General features: G+C 38.8%; 1 protein-coding gene and 1 pseudogene across 1 annotated transcript in view; both read right to left on the reverse strand.

The window, feature by feature from the left end:
- Positions 1 to 8,935: 8,935 nt before the first annotated feature.
- LOC108254656 lies at positions 8,936 to 13,963 on the reverse strand (annotated as a pseudogene).
- Positions 13,855 to 18,407, reverse strand: part of LOC103504936 (ecotropic viral integration site 5 ortholog-like) — a 21,547-nt gene continuing 16,994 nt past the window's right edge. The window contains exons 12-13 of the mRNA XM_026820356.1: positions 15,276 to 15,731; positions 13,855 to 14,122 (exon numbers count right to left, since the gene is read on the reverse strand). Coding sequence (XP_026676157.1) covers positions 14,109 to 14,122; positions 15,276 to 15,731 — 470 coding nt within the window. The 3' untranslated portion in view covers positions 13,855 to 14,108. The remainder of the gene's footprint in view (positions 14,123 to 15,275; positions 15,732 to 18,407) is intronic.

Raw genomic sequence — 18,407 nt, forward strand, 5'->3', positions numbered from 1 at the left:
TCGCCTTTGATTTAATAGGTATAAAAGGGCAAACAGTCCTAAAAGTCAGGTTAAGCTTATACGAATCTGTCCTCACTTTGACAATGTTTTGAAGCCCATTTTCTCTTCTGGAGTTTCTCCGTATTCTCATCACTCATCAATTTTCTAGAAGACCAGTAGACGATTACATCTTTTCTATTGCAAGGTACCTTTATTACTTTTTTCTTCCTTTTCCTCAAGAGAAAGTGATGAGCTGATGAGAGACATGGAATTCACACATGGATAAACAAAGTGTTTATGATGCTTACACTCATCATGCTCATTGGAAATCCAATAATATCTCCAACAGACCAGCGTTATTTCTGCAACGCAAGTATATTACCTATGTATTTGTGACCGAGGTATGTCCAAGAAATACCTCCGTATATCAATTATCTACCTATATTTATTTGAACGGGACATTAGATATACGCTCACGTTTGACAAATAAATTGGAGAAAGAATGGATCTGAAAAATAATGGACGTCAAGGAAGAAGAAGAAGAGGAGGAGGATGAAAAAAGATTGTAATTGATGATATTCTCAGGATTTCTCTCTCCTCTCTCTTTCTCCATGTAGAAAATAAGGTGACTAAGGCCATTTTAGCTATTTCGCCCACGCTCTTTCTTCCCTCTTCCTCTCTCTCACCTCTACTATTCATCTGTGCCTACAATAATTCCCTCCTTCTTTTTACAATTTGTTCCGTCATCTCATGAGAAATAGATTTCCACGAAATGTAAACAAAACAATTCCTCTTATTATCGATATCAGAATTGTCAGAATATCTTGTCAATACTAGTTCCAATTTCTAATATTAAACACATGTCCTGTGGTTCCCATGAGGTCTGACCGACTTGCCTACATATGGTCTAGATGGTGTTGGAATGTCTGTCATAGCTCATCAATCCGCCCATCAAAACTGTCATAAACTCTGATCACATTACCTACGTTATCAGCAGAAAAAAAAAAACAAGAGAGATTGTCGTGGGCATCGTCCGTGGGTTAGCTTTTTTCAAATTTCCCACAAAATCTAGGTTGATTTGATGTCAGCTTCTGATTCAAAATTTTCAAAAAGTAAAAATCTACAAGGTTCATTTGTCATTTGACTTCTTTAGATGCAGTCGCAAAGGAATTATGTATGTAGCTATGACTATTCGATTATAAATTCCATAAGTTCCTCTTTTCGTGTGGGAGCCAAAAGTTAAATTAGGTCATTTTCCACAAAATCTAGGTTGATTTGATGTTAGCTTCTGATTCAAAATTTTCGAAAAGTAAAAAATCTACAAGGTTCATTTGTCATTTGACTTCTTTAGATGCAGTCGCAGAGGAATTATGTATGTAGCTATGACTATTCGATTATAAATTCCATAAGTTCCTCTTTTCGTGTGGGAGCCAAAAGTTAAATTAGGTCATAGAAAACGACCCTTCATACATACCTAGGTCCTAGTCAAAATCTACATACCTAGGTTTCATTTGAATTCCCTCGTCACGAATAATTTAATTCTCATTAAAATCGTTCAGATGAGAAGGCTCATATCGGTCATGTGTCATTAAACGTAAAAGTCCTGACACACGATTTACAAAATAAAATCACAATGTAGTATTAATAATGGACATCATAATGGCAAAACATGTAAAAAGGAATTTATTTTGCACTGTGTGTGAGAATGAGAGAGATAGGAAGGGAGAGAGTAAGAGGAGGAAAGTTGGGGAAAGACGAGGAATGAAAATGAAGATGAGAGTAAAAGGGTGGGAAGAGGGTGAGGGAGGAAGAAGAATAGGACAGAGAAAGTAGAGGAAGAGAAGGAAGGAGAGCGAAAAAGCTGGGTAGGTTATACATAGGTCCATAAAATCTTAGGGGTTTAGCGGGAGGAAATAAAAAGAGAGGGTGTCGTTATTTCTGTCCCATAAATAATTTTTTAATGAGAAAAGATAAAAATTTAAACTTTTTCCCGACCCTTATTTTACATTCCACTCTCTTACACTAAATAGAACAAATCGACCAAAGTCCGAACGAACCTAAGATATCAAATGTAAAAACTTACCTCAAAAGATCACTCAATTTCCAGTACGCTCTTAGCTGATCGAAATATTTCTGAATAATGACATCGAAATTCTCGTGAACCATATTAGTACGAATGTTCTCAAACTAAACTGAAAGTTGAAAATCCACACTACACTGATCAATGTAACTGAGGTTCTAACCTACATTGATGGATTTGGAAGAGTATACTCGTTTCCTGAAAAACCTGTATGGGAAGTATAAATCGCAACTGGTAACGATAATGTGCTAATTACAGAAGTATTCGGAAACTAGTTGAAATAATTAGCAGGAGTATATGGAACTGTACAGACTGTTAACTGAGAAATATTTGGGATTAGACAGGAGGAAATAACCAGAAGTGCAACGTACCTATGTCCTTTTATGAGTTTTTTTAAATAAGTTAAGCAACATTGTTTTGTCCTCTGGGTCATCTGTTGGCCAAAGAAAGCTCATTGCTATTAGGTAAGTATGAGGTCAGAAGGTGCAATCAGCTTCATGTTATACAACTCATAAAAGGTGAGATATAAAAACCTAGTACATGAACATATTTATTACATATACAGGCTTAGCAAAAAGGTGGTTGAAAAAAGTGATATCTGAGATTCAAGTTTTGCTAACTACAGATTAAGAAAAGCAGAGAGAGGTAAATTATTTGACGTAAAGCAGAGAGCTTTTTCACAACTTTGGTATCACAGCATTACTACCTAAGTGCCTTAATTTTATTAATTTTCATCCACTTTTTACACTGGTAATGTGGCCACTGACTGCTTCTCAGTTGTCCTCACAAGGCTGAGTGCACCCTGGACCTCAAGCACAGAGCAAAAAAAAAAAACATTGACCCTGCTGGGAATAGAACCCGGGATCTTTTTCAACCAATTTAAAGAGGAAGATACAATGTTTGGTAACAAATGTCATTTGGTTGAGCCCCATTATGGACTTGGACATTTTAAGCAAAAGAGCGAGAATGCGGATAAATCAATGTACCCTGAGAAACGCTAGACACAAAATCTAGACACATGAGAAAGCAAATTTGTTCACTACAAAGGCAATGAGGAAAACATCGACCAGAATGGTAGATAGTGGGGGACTGACGATAATTATTTCAATTAAGTAAGGACAGCTGATATAAGGGAATTCGAAATATTAGCTTTGACCTGAGGCGTAGGCTTAGGTGTAGGGGCAAACGCCCCAAAATATGGGTTAAGCTTCTACGGTCTCAGAAAGATAAGTATTTGAAAGATGGATTATTATAAGACCAAACATTGGTTGCCCTTGACAAGTCTCTTGAGGTCTGGGAACTCGAAGAACTGCAAAGAACGTAATTCGTTTTGATCCAGAAAACTAAAGCGGTCAACGTGGTAGGAAGAACTGCAAAGTACGTAATTCGTTTTGATCCAGAAAACTAAAGCGGTCAACGTGGTAATATTGTTCAATGGAAGAAGTGCGCAGTACAGCGAGATGGGCAGGGGGATTTCGTCAAACAAAGACACCATTGATTCCAAACAGTACAGACTGTGTTAAAGAGTTAAAGGATAATGACGACTTATTTGCTAACGACAATCAACAAAGTAGACATAAAAAGGTCATTATGGAATATTGATACATTTATAAATTTTGCTTTTGACCGCCCAAAAAATGGACTATGCCGAAAGACTAATAGCAGATTTTTTGAGAAAGAATCCTCTTCGCAGTAAACAAGAGGAAGATCGGAAAAGTCGATTTGTAAGTAAAAGCCCTGAAGAGAATAATCCCTGGGTTAACAGGGACAATTGTATAAAGGTGTGTTCAAACATAGTCGACCGGCCGTCGATCCATGCCGAAAGACTAATAGCAGATTTTTTGAGAAAGAATCCTTCGCAGTAAACAAGAGGAAGATCGGAAAAGTCGATTTGTAAGTAAAAGCCCTGAAGAGAATAATCCCTAGGTTAACAGGGACAATTGTATAAAGGTGTGTTCAAACATAGTCGACCGTCCGTCGATCGACGAGGTGAATCTATGTTGTCGAGACAGTGTGGACGGTTCAGTCGACATCAGTCGATGCCGATCGACGGCCGGTCGACTACATATGTGTGAACATGAACACACGTTAATAATAGTAAGCTTGTGGCGTATCTTCCATCGAATCTATTACATAAGTTGACACTTATCTGATCACGTTTACCTCGCTACTCACCTATTGGCTTCTTCGAGTTTCGCGAGTAGCGCCAGTTCTTCTGGTGCTGGTTACCTGTAGCAACGCTAATAAACAATATAAACATACGTAAATGAAAGTAAATATGTATTATGTACAATCTATATGATGTATAAGAGAGGTTTATCTAATATCTATAGTCTGAAGATATCTTTAGATTCTCTAGAAAGTACCAGTTCACAAGTTCATAGCTTTTGAAGAAATCAAACTGACTTACCTGAAAGATAGAATTCATAGGATAAAGATCTTGGGTCCCTATTACATAACCGCACAGTTGCGCTTTAAGGAAAAAAAAAAAAGTCTAATCGTGCAATTTTCAGCCTAGTGAGGACAATTCAGGAAACACAGCTGTAATTGTACTAAATTGTATGAGCATGTTCAAATAGTGTACATTTTTCAACTCTCTTCTGAATCATGGTTGAGCATAATTAGTTCTCCGATTTCGTAATGAAATAACACGTGAGTACGTGATGGATTAAGTGAAATAAACTAACTATAAACAACACCTTGTTTACGGGTGGATTGTTTTGATTGTGACGTCTGCCACAAGATGAACGCTTTTGTTTACAGAAAACTGCCACGACAGTGTGTTACGCTTCTGGCTGGAAACTTGAGCATCTTTCTAATGACCGAACAACACAAAATTCACTCCAAACAAATTCAGTAGCTAATAGCTCTACAGAGAAGTAGAATAGAATATACCCCGTTTATACTGCCGAAATGAGACTAAAAGTAACTTTACTCCCGCAGTCTAAACAAGGTCTTAGGTATTTGGTACAGAATAAATTCTATACAGATAAAAAGTAGAGTTGTTAATAGCCTAATCGGGCCCAACTTCAACAATGTCCCCCTGGTAACAATTTCTTTGATTTGGGGACCCCTGATGAGCGCAGCCTAGGAGAAATTGTACCAGAACCCTGGGAACGGCCCTACAGAAAGGGTTTCACTTGATCTACTGCCCTACAAAGAGTCCAAAGTAGTGAGTGCCATTGATAATAACCCAATAAAGGTATAATTATTATTATTATTATTATTTTTTTTTTTTTTAAGACGAGTGTTCCACCGCCGTTTTTATTTCGTAGCAATGAAATAACTGCTACATTAGACGCATGTGGTCTGTGTCGTAGTATGCCCATCCCGTAGTATGCCTCTCATCAGATGGACGAGAAGAGACAGACACAATATGTTACTGATATTATTAGGTGCAGAAATAGCAACACGCAATTCCCAACTCTCAATTTAAGTCCTTGATGACGATGACGTAGGATACCCTGCATGTTATCACCCCAGGGAGCCATTCCTGAAAGGGATGGTGTTGTAGAATAGATAAAGAATATGACCTATTTATAGTGCCTGAAATGACCTGAATGGTGAATGAATAGCTCTTAATAACCCAACCCAATAATAATGTAGTATGTGACAGTCTATGTAGTAACAGAAAGCCCAAGTCGCTTTATCCCAACATGAATAGTCCCTTTATCCCAACAGTCTAGTAACAGAAAGCCCAAACCCCTTTGTCCCACCAGTCTAATAACAGCCTAATTGAAACGGTAGTGGTTTTCACTTCAACCCTCCAGGGACCCTCATGACCAGGGACCCTCATGGGTCATGAACTCATGAGGGACCCTCATGGGTCATGAGGGTCCCTGGATGAAAGGTCCTACCAGCAAATAATCCTCATCAGGACTCTGGACTCAAAAGGTGTCTTCAAGGTGTATAAAATCTTAAAAGAACCCGCATAAGGATTCTGCTTGCTTCCCAGAACCAATCAAAACCTCTCACATTGCGAGCAAATACCACGACACAAGTGTACAATGTACATACCGTTGAAATGAGGAAGACGTATGACCATGTTTAAAGTACTGTTATATTTGATATCTACCAATGCAAGGTAAATGTACCTTCTAATAATACCTTACATACTTGGTGACTCAAGAGACTCAAGCTGTCATTAGTACCTATGTAGATATAAATATCCAATGACAGAGCATTAAACTTCCCTGCTAACACAAAAGAGGATAAGGTCGAGAAGTTCTCGACGAAGGATTAATCGACGAAAAGGTTCAAAAAGTTGCTGAGTATTGATCTAAAAATGAATAGCACATCCCTAAAGAGAATTTACTAACTTAGCTAAAAAGCTGAATCCACCGATTCGACTACTCTTTCCGAGGAAAATCTCCCCCGTACCTCCAAATCAGTGGCGGGTTGTGAGATTTTGAAAATGGGAAGAGCTATATGAACCCACATTTTCCCCCACTATGTACAGTGAAGTATTTTCCTGTTGGAAACCGAACTACCACGAAAATGGAAGCTTTATGAACCCACATACATATGTACAGTTTGTTGTACAGCGAAGGTGTTTTTTCCTTTCGGAAACGGATTTTCCCTCCTCAAGATGGCGGATTTCCAATGGTTCCGCCTTATCACAAAATCCTTATCAACCTCGAGTTGTACGCTCAATTTCCTTCCTAGAGAAAGGGACACACCCAACGTGACCTGAATAGTCTTTCCGAGGAAAATCTCCCCCGTACCTCCAAATCAGTGGCGTGACGTGAGATTTTTCAAGAGGGGAAGAGGAAGAGCTATTATATGAAACCACATAGCTGCTGAGACACATTTGGAGCAGTGGTGTGGTCTCTATAAGGTTCTTTTTTACTCACCCTCCTATTTCCCTCTTGCCGAAAATAGTGAGTTATTATTCAACCTTGCACCACTAGCAGATCAGCTATGTACATGTACATACCGTGAAGGTGTATTTTCCTTTCAGAAACAAATTCTCCTCTTCAAGATGGCGGATTTCCAATGGTTTAATACCAGAGGGAAATGAGCTTTAGAAGAAGGGGAATTGTCTGTTTCCGAAAGGAAAACACCAAACTGCCAGTGGTCCAAGGTTGAATAATCACTATTTTCGGTAAGTGGGAAGTAGGCGGGGTGAGAAAAAAAGAACCGTAGAGGGGAAGGAAAGCGTTGATTCCCTAGCTTGTTCAACACACCACTGCCCCAAATGTGTCTCACCCATGATGTTTTATGATCGTGCTATCAGCAAATAGTTTAGTGCTACATATCAGCAAATAGTTATGCAAAGACACATCCTTTCATAGGTAAGAAATAAAAATAGAAATACTCGAGACCAATACAGGGTGGCACCTATATAATAGCACGACATGATATAGATATTTCTGATAATTATATAAAACAGTGTGCCTTTGACACTGAAACCGAAACACTAACACAGCGAGTTTCAAGGTAATGAAGTATGGATCAAAAATAAACATACTCGTACCCATGCTACATTGCTACACATTTTATCAACGACATCCATTTCAAATATTCATAGAAAGAATGACTATCTCGCAAAGAAGAAATAACCCAGGAAATGTTATCGTGTATGCCTCTTCATCACGAGTAAATTGTACATGCAAAGTTGCAAAGACACATCATTTCATAGGTAAGAAATAAAAATAGAAATACTCGAGACCAATACAGGGTGGCACCTATGTAATAGCACAACATAATATTGATATTCCTTCTAATTATATAAAACAGTGTGCCTTTGACACTGAAACCGAAACAATTACACAGCGAGTTTCAAGGTAATGAAGTATGGATCAAAAATAAACATACTCGTACCCATGCTACATTGCTACACATTTTATCAACGAATAGTGGGGAAAAACAAAACGTCGACAATGTCCGGGGAAATTATTTATGTGGCTCACCGCCTTTATCTTTGCATGTACATACGTTTGTCCCAAAACATTCAACGAATGAAGAATGGGTGTCTCTAACTTTTAGAAAACATGAGATGTCTTTAGTTTTCAGATATTTCATTTAACACTCTTCAGAGGATGACCCCTATGCTCTAAAAATCTAGAATGTTAGTACATTTATGGTCGATCTTATCACTGAGAGTTAACACAGTGTCAAGGGTTTTCTTTGACGTCACCCATTTGATTTACACCGGGCCAGTATTTCTTAAACTTTGGATTGATTGAAAACTCTCTGTGGAGTCTGTGGTAAGATCGGGCATTGGACTTTTAGACTGACAAAGTAGGGCTTGTAGCCCTATTAGTTCTAGAGTTCAAGGTGAGTATAAAGAGGCTAGTTCAAGGTGACGTTAAGAGATCGTCTTGTATATGAATGTGATGACTAATACCTCAATAATACGATTCCTTCAGCAAAGATACAATGACAAATTTTAGATGCAAATGTGAAGGAAAAACAGTAGAAATTTACTCTTCAGAGGATAACCCAAAAATACTCTAAAAGTCTAGAATCTAGAATGACTAATACCTCAATAATACGATTCCTTCAGCAAAGATACAATGACAAATTTTAGATGCAAATGTGAAGGAAAAACAGTAGAAATTAAGAATTAGTAACGAAAAGCAAGCTTGTATTTCAAACAAAGATCTAACAGAAATCATTCGTAGGTTGATAGGAGTATAGGTGTTACTAGAGTTTAGAAGTGTCAATGAACCGATATCTAAGATTTTGTAATCAATAGTAAAGTCTACAATACCTACTACTCGTACTTCCAAACAAAGATAGGTAAAAAATTGTAGGTAATAATAGCTTGTTTGGTGGGATCAAACCCACTTTTGGCCTAAAATTTTACAAAGAGGTTCTCATGGAGAATTTTTCATTTTAGATGAGTTGATAATCTTCATCATCATCTTTTGCTCAGTCTTCATAATCTTCATCATCATCTTGCTCAGCTGCAACACTAGGATTGTATACCATAGCTTCACCCAGACTTGTCAACAATTTCTCTCTGTAATCATCAAAGTCTCCGTTGAACTTGCGAATGTTCTTCTTCTCTAGCGCCCACAGTTCACAATCTGTTTCCCGAATGAGTCTTTCATCGTGAGAAACCAATATGACACCTCCCTGGTAGTTCTTGATTGCTTCTGCCAGAGCATCGATAGATTCAATGTCCAAGTTGTTGGTGGGTTCATCAAGAATCAAAATGTCTGGATTGTTCAGAGTTAGTTCAGCCAAAGCAACACGAGCCTTCTGTCCTCCAGACAAGTCTCGTATGGGAATCGTATGCGCGTAACTAGGTAGACCAAACATTCCCAACTGTCGACGTGATTTCTCGTAAGGAAGGTTGAAGAGTTTCATGAGATATTCGCAAGGCGTATCATCAGGGAACAGGTGTTCACCAGAGTGTTGATCGAACTTTCCAATACGGAGTCTTGGACTTTTCCTTAGCTCACCCTTGTTGGGCGTTAGTTCACCTTTGAGTAAATTCAGGAACGTTGACTTTCCAATACCATTGGGTCCGGCCGTTTGAGTTTTAACCGTTGGAGAGTTTTAATCAAAATCGGACTAACCGTTCGAGAATTTTAATCAATATCGGACCCATCATTTCCGGAGTTATTTCTAAGCAAACAACAAAAACATTTCTTTCGATCGATCATGTTGAAACCATTGATATCTGACTGCAACACAGGACTGCATTACTCGGTCACACCATGATGAAACCTCATCAGAACCGTTAGTATTGCATCTAGTCTTGAATCGATCTGAGAATTCTGTGGCCATTATAGTGTGAGTGGTGAGTCACAAACCCATCGGGCATTGTTTATTCTTCATGGCTTCTAAATAAATATACAGGGTGGAGGGTGGTTCTCAAAATCGGACCTAAATACCAAATGCCTCATTGGATGCTACAAATTATCTGGATTTGGTGCATCCAAAATGCCCAGAGTCAGCTCCCATGGCGTAGTGGTCACTGCACTCGCCTTGCACGCGGGAGACCCGGGTTCGATTCCCGGCGGGGTCAAGAAATTTACAAAATCGGACCTAAATACCAAATGCCTCATTGGATGCTACAAATTATCTGGATTTGGTGCATCCAAAACGCCCAGAGCTCCTCAGCTGTAGAGGTTGGATTTACGCCAGTAGCTTTTAAAGGTGCGCCCACATATAGTCGACGGCTGATCGGCTATGTTTGGACAGACCTTTAGGCTTTATGAAGGACAGTGGATTTCTCAATCCTTGCAAAACAGCAATTCTCAATTTTAGACACATTTGACACATTTCCTTTTTAGTAATAACTCGTTGAGGGAGGTAGATATTTATGTAGTTTTTAACGAGTCGATGAAATTTTTCATGTCACCCTGTCGGAATTGATAAAATAAATAAATAATTACTAGGTCAATTTAGAAGTTATTATGGTGCAATAACTGTTGTTGTGTTTGTACTCCCAGGCTGAGTGCACGGTTATTAGATATTTTGATTAGGTTATTAAATCAGAAACGGGTTAAGGACAGACAGAAGATGGATGGAAAAAGAGAAAGATTTAAAAGAAAGATGTAAAAAAAGAAAAGATTGTTAAGAAGACAAGTAAAACAATAGGCAACAACAGAGAATGAGAAGTAAACCACAGTGAGAAAGGTAAGAGGAAGAGAAGAATTGAAGAAATGGCTCACTATAATGAGACAATAATTATTAGCCTCCATAGATTTGACCCAAACGGAAAATTTTGCTTAAAAAAAAAAGACTTGAAGGTGTCATTTTCACTCCTATCGATTAGTTTATAGGTACCTATATTTCAGAATTGGCTTGTATCTCACATTTTGAATCTACTATCGAATCATAAAAAGAACCAAAAGGCAGTCTTTTATGATTCTTATTCGGGCCTCTCACGCTCAGAGCTTCAGCCCGTCTGACGGTTTGGCAGATTTAGGTCTGTCAGACGGTCAGAGCGTGAATGGCCGGCATTAAGCCTACTGTAGGAGAGATTTTTAAGCCTGTCTTTAAATCTAAAATCTAGCAATATCAATTTATTTGCTACAGAGGAACCCATGTCGCACTGAGCCACCCTATATGTAGTTTATAGTTCCGTGCCGGTGTCATAAACATTACCCAGAATATCCGGATGAGATGTACGAGATTTCCTCTCTACCTGATCCTAATCAAATTCAGGGTGTCCCTGATATACGGTACCTACAGATTTGTCTATACAAAAGTGGAGTTTGTAGGTTTGTACGTTATTTCAACGCACAAGTCCTAACAGGTGATATAACAGATTTTGTTGACTCACCCTTAAAAAAAAGCTAACTCTCTTCTTTTTCTTTATAGTGGGAATAGGGCTACCAGTGTGAGTGGTTAAAGCTTGAAAAAATTACCTCGTATTTCGAAAGTAGTGGGACTGTGAGAGTTAGGTACTTTGTTTACATACAATGTTTTTTCTCCGAAGTTTACTCTGAGTACCACAATAAGTATATTGTTAAACGGCACCTACTTACAATAACAGGGTAGGTACTCTAATTATAATTACATTTGTTCATTCAAAAAGCAACTTTAGGAGATAAGAAATGTTACAAAGGAACGAATTGTCAATCTTTTAATGGAGGAAACAACATACATATGTATTTATAACTGCCCAAGATTAATTAAATAAGCCATCAGTGTATCACGTTTTTGCGAAAATATTTTTTTTTTTCCTTTAATAAAAATAAATTGAATAAAGTTTAAATCGATGATTTTATAACAGCTTGATAATTTTTTCGCTCTCCAGGAAAGTACATATAATCAATTATTATCACTGTGACTAACAACAATAACACCTTTTGGTGAAAGAAATGCCTTGTTATAGCCTATCGCAATTTGTATCACCAATTAAAGTATTGCAATGAAAGTGCATTGTTTAATGTGCCAATTGGAAATTTCCGCATTGCAACCTACCCCAGTGTACTTAAAATTAGTTTTCCAAAGTGTCCCTACCCGCTACCCTACCGACCCGACCATTGTAGGGTGCCAAAATCTAATGCCAATGCCAGCCACTCACGCTCAAACCGTTGGAACGTGTGAGGCGGAAAAAGGTTCAGAACACGGTCTTTCAGACGGTCTGACAGACCTAGGTCTCAAGCTTTATCCGCCACATACATTCCGACCGTCTGCTGTCAGAAGGTCCGAGTGTGAGTGGCGAGCTTAAGGACGTTTTCGAAGTTAGAAAATCAACACGAGCGGTTAGTAAAAGTAAAGATCAATTCAAGAAAGTTTAGTTGAATATGTTGAAAATATCACACATGGGACAAATACCATCCATGTAGGCGTTTCTTCCTCTGGGCAACTTGACTAGATCAAAAGCTTTTTCAACGTCAAAATTTCGCCTTATTACCTATGTAAATTTTATGCGTCCGTTATCATATCACCAATATTGGAGGGGGTAGTGACCCTAGTTTCTCTAGTTTCTAGTCAGATATCTTGTCCCATGTGTGATATTTTCAACATATTCAACTAAACTTTCTTGAATTGATCTTTACTTTTACTAACCGCTCGGAACTAGAGAAACTAGGGTCACTACCACCTCCAATATTGGTGATAAGTGATAACGGACGCGTAAAATTTACATAGGTAATAAGCCTAAATTTTGACGTTGAAAAAGCTTTTGATCTAGTCAAGTTGCCCAGAGGAAGAAAGGCCTACATGGATGGTACCTTGAGCCCAAATTGTCAGTTTAATAGCTTAATGCCCACTATGGATGTGTAAAATTTAGACTAGCAATATCTTGCTTCACGAACCAAATTTGTCAGTTTAATAGCTTAATGCCCACTATGGATGTGTAAAATTTAGACTAGCAATATCTTGCTTCACGAACCAAATTGAGGAAAAAAATAGGTAGACATGAAGGATACCTCAACCAAATTTGATCCCACCCCAAACTACAGCGTGCTCTAATTTCATGCACAGCATAGAACTGTCAGATCTGTGGACTATGCCCAACATCCCAATGTTTCGTGTAATAAAATACATTAATGAGAGCACCAAACCATTCGAAAAGAACACGCATTAATATTTTGGCAGAGCCCAAAGGTATCACGTGAAATCGTAAGAACTAAACATGGTCGACCCAAAGCCTACACCAGGGCCCATTTCTGGAAAATAAAGAATTGTTTTATAAATTAGAAAGTAATACAAACTTCTGACCGAACTTTTCCGTTCTTGGATAGGCGTAAAAGAATGTGCCTTGAAGTAATGACAAAGCGGTTTCAAGATACTTTTTTTTAAGTACAATCCATGAATCCATACAAAATAATTAAATGAAACTTATCGCAAAGACCATCTTATTTTTAAGCAATGGGCCTCTAGATGGTAAATATAGGACGTCTTGTTTCACTTTATTTCATCTTCACTTCCGTCTGTCTTACACACAGTCTGACCTAGGTTGTGACCTGTGGCCGTCCTATATTTACCTTGTGGTCGCGTCTTTGGTCTGCCATCATTAGTTCATACGATTTCACACGATCGAAGGCCGGGACTTACCCAATTCGATTAACTGGGATTTAGTCAAGTCCTGGATTAGGCCAAGAATTATAGCTCGAGTAAAGAATCTCAATTAGGGAGTTTTTGCAACTAAAATTAGCGTAACGTTAAGTGAACGCTTGAACGTTATTTTTGACGAAAACTCGTTTCTGCGCATATGCAGAAACACGTTTTGGTCAACTTACGTCTCAAGTTTCAATTATCGTCACCGTAAGTTACCAGTGCAAAAACTCTCTATTGTTTTGGTAAGCCCCCGCCTTTTAAACCTCAACGTAAGTGAATCAAACACCGTAACAGAATCTTGCCGCCAAAAGTGGCATAATTTGGCTTACCATGGTTTTCACTATTGGCTAGTTTGGACAGTTTGGATTTGAGTCGAACCGACCGGTTTTGGATCTTGGTCCGCGCTGCCGTGGCAAATTTCGACTTTAACATGACGAGGATTGTGGTTCTTTGGTGGATTTATTTGTAACTTTGGAAGATTTATATGTAACGTTATCTTTGGTCCTGATTTGTTAAAGCTTTTAATTGGTTGTGTATAGGCTAAATCTAGGGAGGGTTTGGGGTTTTGTGTTCGAGGTCATTCGTAGAGTACTAAAAGAAAACAGACAAAGCAAGAGAGAGAAAAAAGATAGATTTCTATCAAAAAATTAAATAAAGAGAGAAAAAAAGAGGGAGAGGGGGAGAGAAAGAAAAAGAGAAAGGAGGGAGGGAGAGGACGGATAAAAAAACGCAATTCATCATGATTTTTTTTTCCCCAAATGTTGACATCCAGTTGGCAAACTTCTTTGTGTTCTCGATAGAAGCTTGTTACAGAAAACACAGGAGTCACAGGAAAGTCTGGGTGGGAGGTCCTTGCTAGACGGGGCAAGAAGGTTGGGGGGGATGGGGGAGCAAGGATAATTCATACTGTGTTGCTTTTTTTTTTACTTTTTTGACTATTACAGATTACACTTTTACATGAGCCTTTGCCAGCCTTCGTCGCTCTCGAAAAAAAGGAGGAATTTGAAACGTAGAACTTCGGAACGTTCAACTTGATGGAAGGGATAACATCAAGCTCAATAAACACAACTAAAATACTGAGTACTACACCAGCACATATCCCTGTATGGGTTCGTAATTGCATCCTAAATTTAAATATTGATTGAAGTTTTTCTCTCCATTTGCATACCAGACATACGAAATTTGTTTTGCTTAGGTATACCCTTGCATCCTGTTTGATTTCCCAAATGCATACAACTAGATCTAGGTGATAAGAACTGTGACTCACTTCCAGACTCAGATCTACAGAGTAGACAGTTATGAGTCCATGAGACGGTAGACTAGTGTAGACCCTGCCCCTAATGAATCATTAATCATTACACAGCCCTGGCACCAGGACCGTATTCAGGGGGCCCTGGCCCCACCCCCTCGAGCATCCGTAGGCTAGCCTCCAAAAATTTGGAGCATCCATCCCCTGGTTCATCACTATTTATACTCCCCCTGAACCCTCGACAAAATACTGGATACGGCCCTGCCTGGCAGTACTTGGCTTTGTTTTGGATGTTTAATCCTAGTATTTCTCCTCGAGCATCCGTAGGCTAGCCTCCAAAAATTTGGAGCATCCATCCCCTGGTTCATCACTGTTTATACTCCCCCTGAACCCTCGACAAAATACTGGATACGGCCCTGCCTGGCAGTACTTGGCTTTGTTTTGGATGTTTAATCCTAGTAATGATATATTTTATTAAGAAAACTCTCAACTTACCAGAGACCAGGGATATTTGCGACGTGTCCGAGCTTTTCCTCGAGTGACCGCTGTGATTGGAGAACGAGTTCAAGGACTTGGCATCCGCCTCTATTTGCCTGCGTTTGGAACGAAACGGAAACAACAATCTTTTAAACGAAGATCGGGAAGGAGTTTGCGCTACGCGGACCCTCGTGGGACGCCCCAGAGAGCGACACTTCACTTCTTGTGAACGGGGCTTGTCGTCGTTTGAACCCTCGCAACAGTCATTCCTGTTTGACCGTTTGATGATGGACTGTCGAAATCGCGGAAACGTGTACATCATTTGAGGACCGTTCAATTTTTGTGAATCCTTTTGAGGACCATTCACTGTACTGATTTGTACGTTCGACTTTTGTGAAAGGTCCTTGATATTATTCTGATTCTGATCCCGTTTCTTATCGGGATTTACGTCATCTGCCCGAGTTTCTACTTCTACTCATTCACTGTACTGATTTGTACGTTCAACTTTTGTGAAAGGTCCTTGATATTATTCTGATTCTGATCCCGTTTCTTATCGGGATTTACGTCATCTGCCCGAGTTTCTACTTCTACAGCCGGTTGAGAACATTCCCTACAGTTATCTCCCGCGTAGCTGTTGCGCCGAATTTTGAACGTTTTCAATAAGTAAACTTTTAATTCTAGCTTTTTTAAAACGATAAAGTTTGTCATTGTACTTCGGTGTTCGGTTTTACTCTAAATAAATAAGCAAAGATTCGATGGACAATTACTAAAGCCACAAGTGTCCTTTTGAAACGGTCTATTTTTATGTAAAAGTTTCATTACTAAATAAGAACACTAAAACAACACATTAAGGAGATAATTAAAAATATCTCGAAAAATTCAAATTTAAATCCACACAAATCCAAAAAAAAAAAAATCAAATTTAAATTCACACAACACAAATAGAGACGCAAAACACTTTCAAGCAAAAAATTATTCAATAAACTTATCACATGAGAAATCCACGGAATCAAGAATTAAACTGAAGAGATGCCGATTGGAGAATATTGACAAAATGACCAACTCTTATCAGGTTACCATAAAAAACAACATAAAAGGTAAACAAATGAGTCGAATTAACAAGAGTCATCAAAGGCCTTTAGGAGGGCGGCGTGTGACGATGGTCGAAATGTGTTTGGCGTTTGATTTGAAGAAAAGCCGCCAGACGTAGTTGACTCATTAGATGGCGTCGGGATGCACATCAGACTCAAAATGGTAAAGAGCGCACGTGAACAATGGGGCTCAACCACTTTTTTTTTTCTTCGCTGATAAAGGAAGTTCGAAACACGCTGATTTCAATAGAAATGCTTAAAATTTCATTTGAGGCTTCCTAAGAGGAGAAATCTTCGTTTGAAATTTTCGAATTTTGAAACGCACAAAATTTTCGCGGGCAGCCATTTTTTCGTGATGACGTCAGTTCATGCCAGGTCGTAAACCATGGCTGCTTCAACGTTATTTTTTTGCGACCTTTGAGCGACATTTAAGGAGATTTAGGGACCGTTTTGGATGTTTTTGAGTGCGCCAATGCACTTTTTGGGTACTTTTACATCGGAATAGGACTCTACCTCGAAAAAAATTGTCATTTGGTTGAGCCCCTATAATTTTCGCGGGCAGCCATTTTTTCGTGATGACGTCAGTTCATGCCAGGTCGTAAACCATGGCTGCTTCAACGTTATTTTTTTGCGACCTTTCAGCGACATTTTAGGGGATTTAGGGACCGTTTTGGATGTTTTGGGTGCGCCAATGCACTTTTTGGGTACTTTTACATCGGAATAGGACTCTACCTCGAAAAAAATTGTCATTTGGTTGAGCCCCATTGAATCCAAAATAGGTCAGAGTTGGTTTGATTTACTTCTCAGAGAGGGTTTCACCAAACTAATTTTTATCCTGTAACAACCCTAATAAACCTATACAATTCAAATAGAATTTATCAGGCTATTAGCTAACAGGCTTTCTAGGGACTGGAAAAATATTGGTGAAATCTACCCTTAGCCATTCATATGGATCATATGGAACAATAAAGAGGTGCTCTATTAAACTGTTGGTATAATGGAACAACTTGTTCTAAGTTGAGAGTCTAAATAAAGTGCTACTTATACTTATATGGATCTCAACTTACCAATGAAGCTGGCACCATCTATGTCGAAAGACTAATAGCAGATTTTTCGAGAAAGAATCCTTCGTAGTAAACAAGAGGAGGATCGGAAAAGTCGATTTGTAAGTAAAAGCCCTGAAGAGAATAATCCCTTGGTTAACAGGGACAGTATAAAGGTGTGTTCAAACATAGTCGACCGACCGTTGATCGACGAGGTGAATCTATGTTGTCGAGACAGTGTGGACGGTTCAGTCGACACCAATCGATGTCGATCCGACGGCCGGTCGACTATGTGTGATTGTGTGAACACGCGTTAATAATAGTAAGCTTGTGGCTTTGTAAGGTATCTTCCATCGAATCTATTAAATAAGTTGACACTTATCTGATCACGTTTACCTCGCTACTCACCTATTGGCTTCTTCGAGTTTCGCGAGTAGCGCCAGTTCTTCTGGTGACGCGTTGCTAGGGGCAACGCCAGTCGGGAGGAGGTTGTTATTGTTAAATTCGAGTGGGGGAGAGTTGTGCTGGGCAACCATCGCCGAGCTCATCTTGAGCGCGGAGTCGCGCTTCGGAGTAGAAGGCGCAATGTTCGTGGGGAAGCAAGGAGGGACGGCGTAATAAACGTCATCTCTGAAAACAAGAAGAAAAGCGAGGGAAAAAGGTTAGACTAATAATGTACTTTATGTACTCTTTTTCCTGAAAAGTACCAATGGGGGTACTTATATAGGAACAAAAGGAAGATGTTTTATAGTTACGTTAAAATAAACCATTCTCATTATTATTATTATTATGTAGAATGTAGATCGTCAAAATAAGGCATGTAGAATGGAATATAACCTGCTTATACTGCCAGAATGAGACTGACGGGACAGGTAGGCCCATTATCAATAGTAATATGAAGAGGGAAGCATTTTTGTTGGAAAATGTTATAAATGGAAATAAAGGGAAGACAAAATTTCAGGTGATTAAAAAAAAAAAAAAAAAAAAAAAAAAAAAAGTTTTTTTTTTTTGTTCCT

This window comes from Diaphorina citri, unplaced genomic scaffold, assembly GCF_000475195.1.
Source record: "Diaphorina citri unplaced genomic scaffold, Diaci psyllid genome assembly version 1.1 scaffold141, whole genome shotgun sequence".
NCBI lineage: Eukaryota > Metazoa > Arthropoda > Insecta > Hemiptera > Psyllidae > Diaphorina > Diaphorina citri.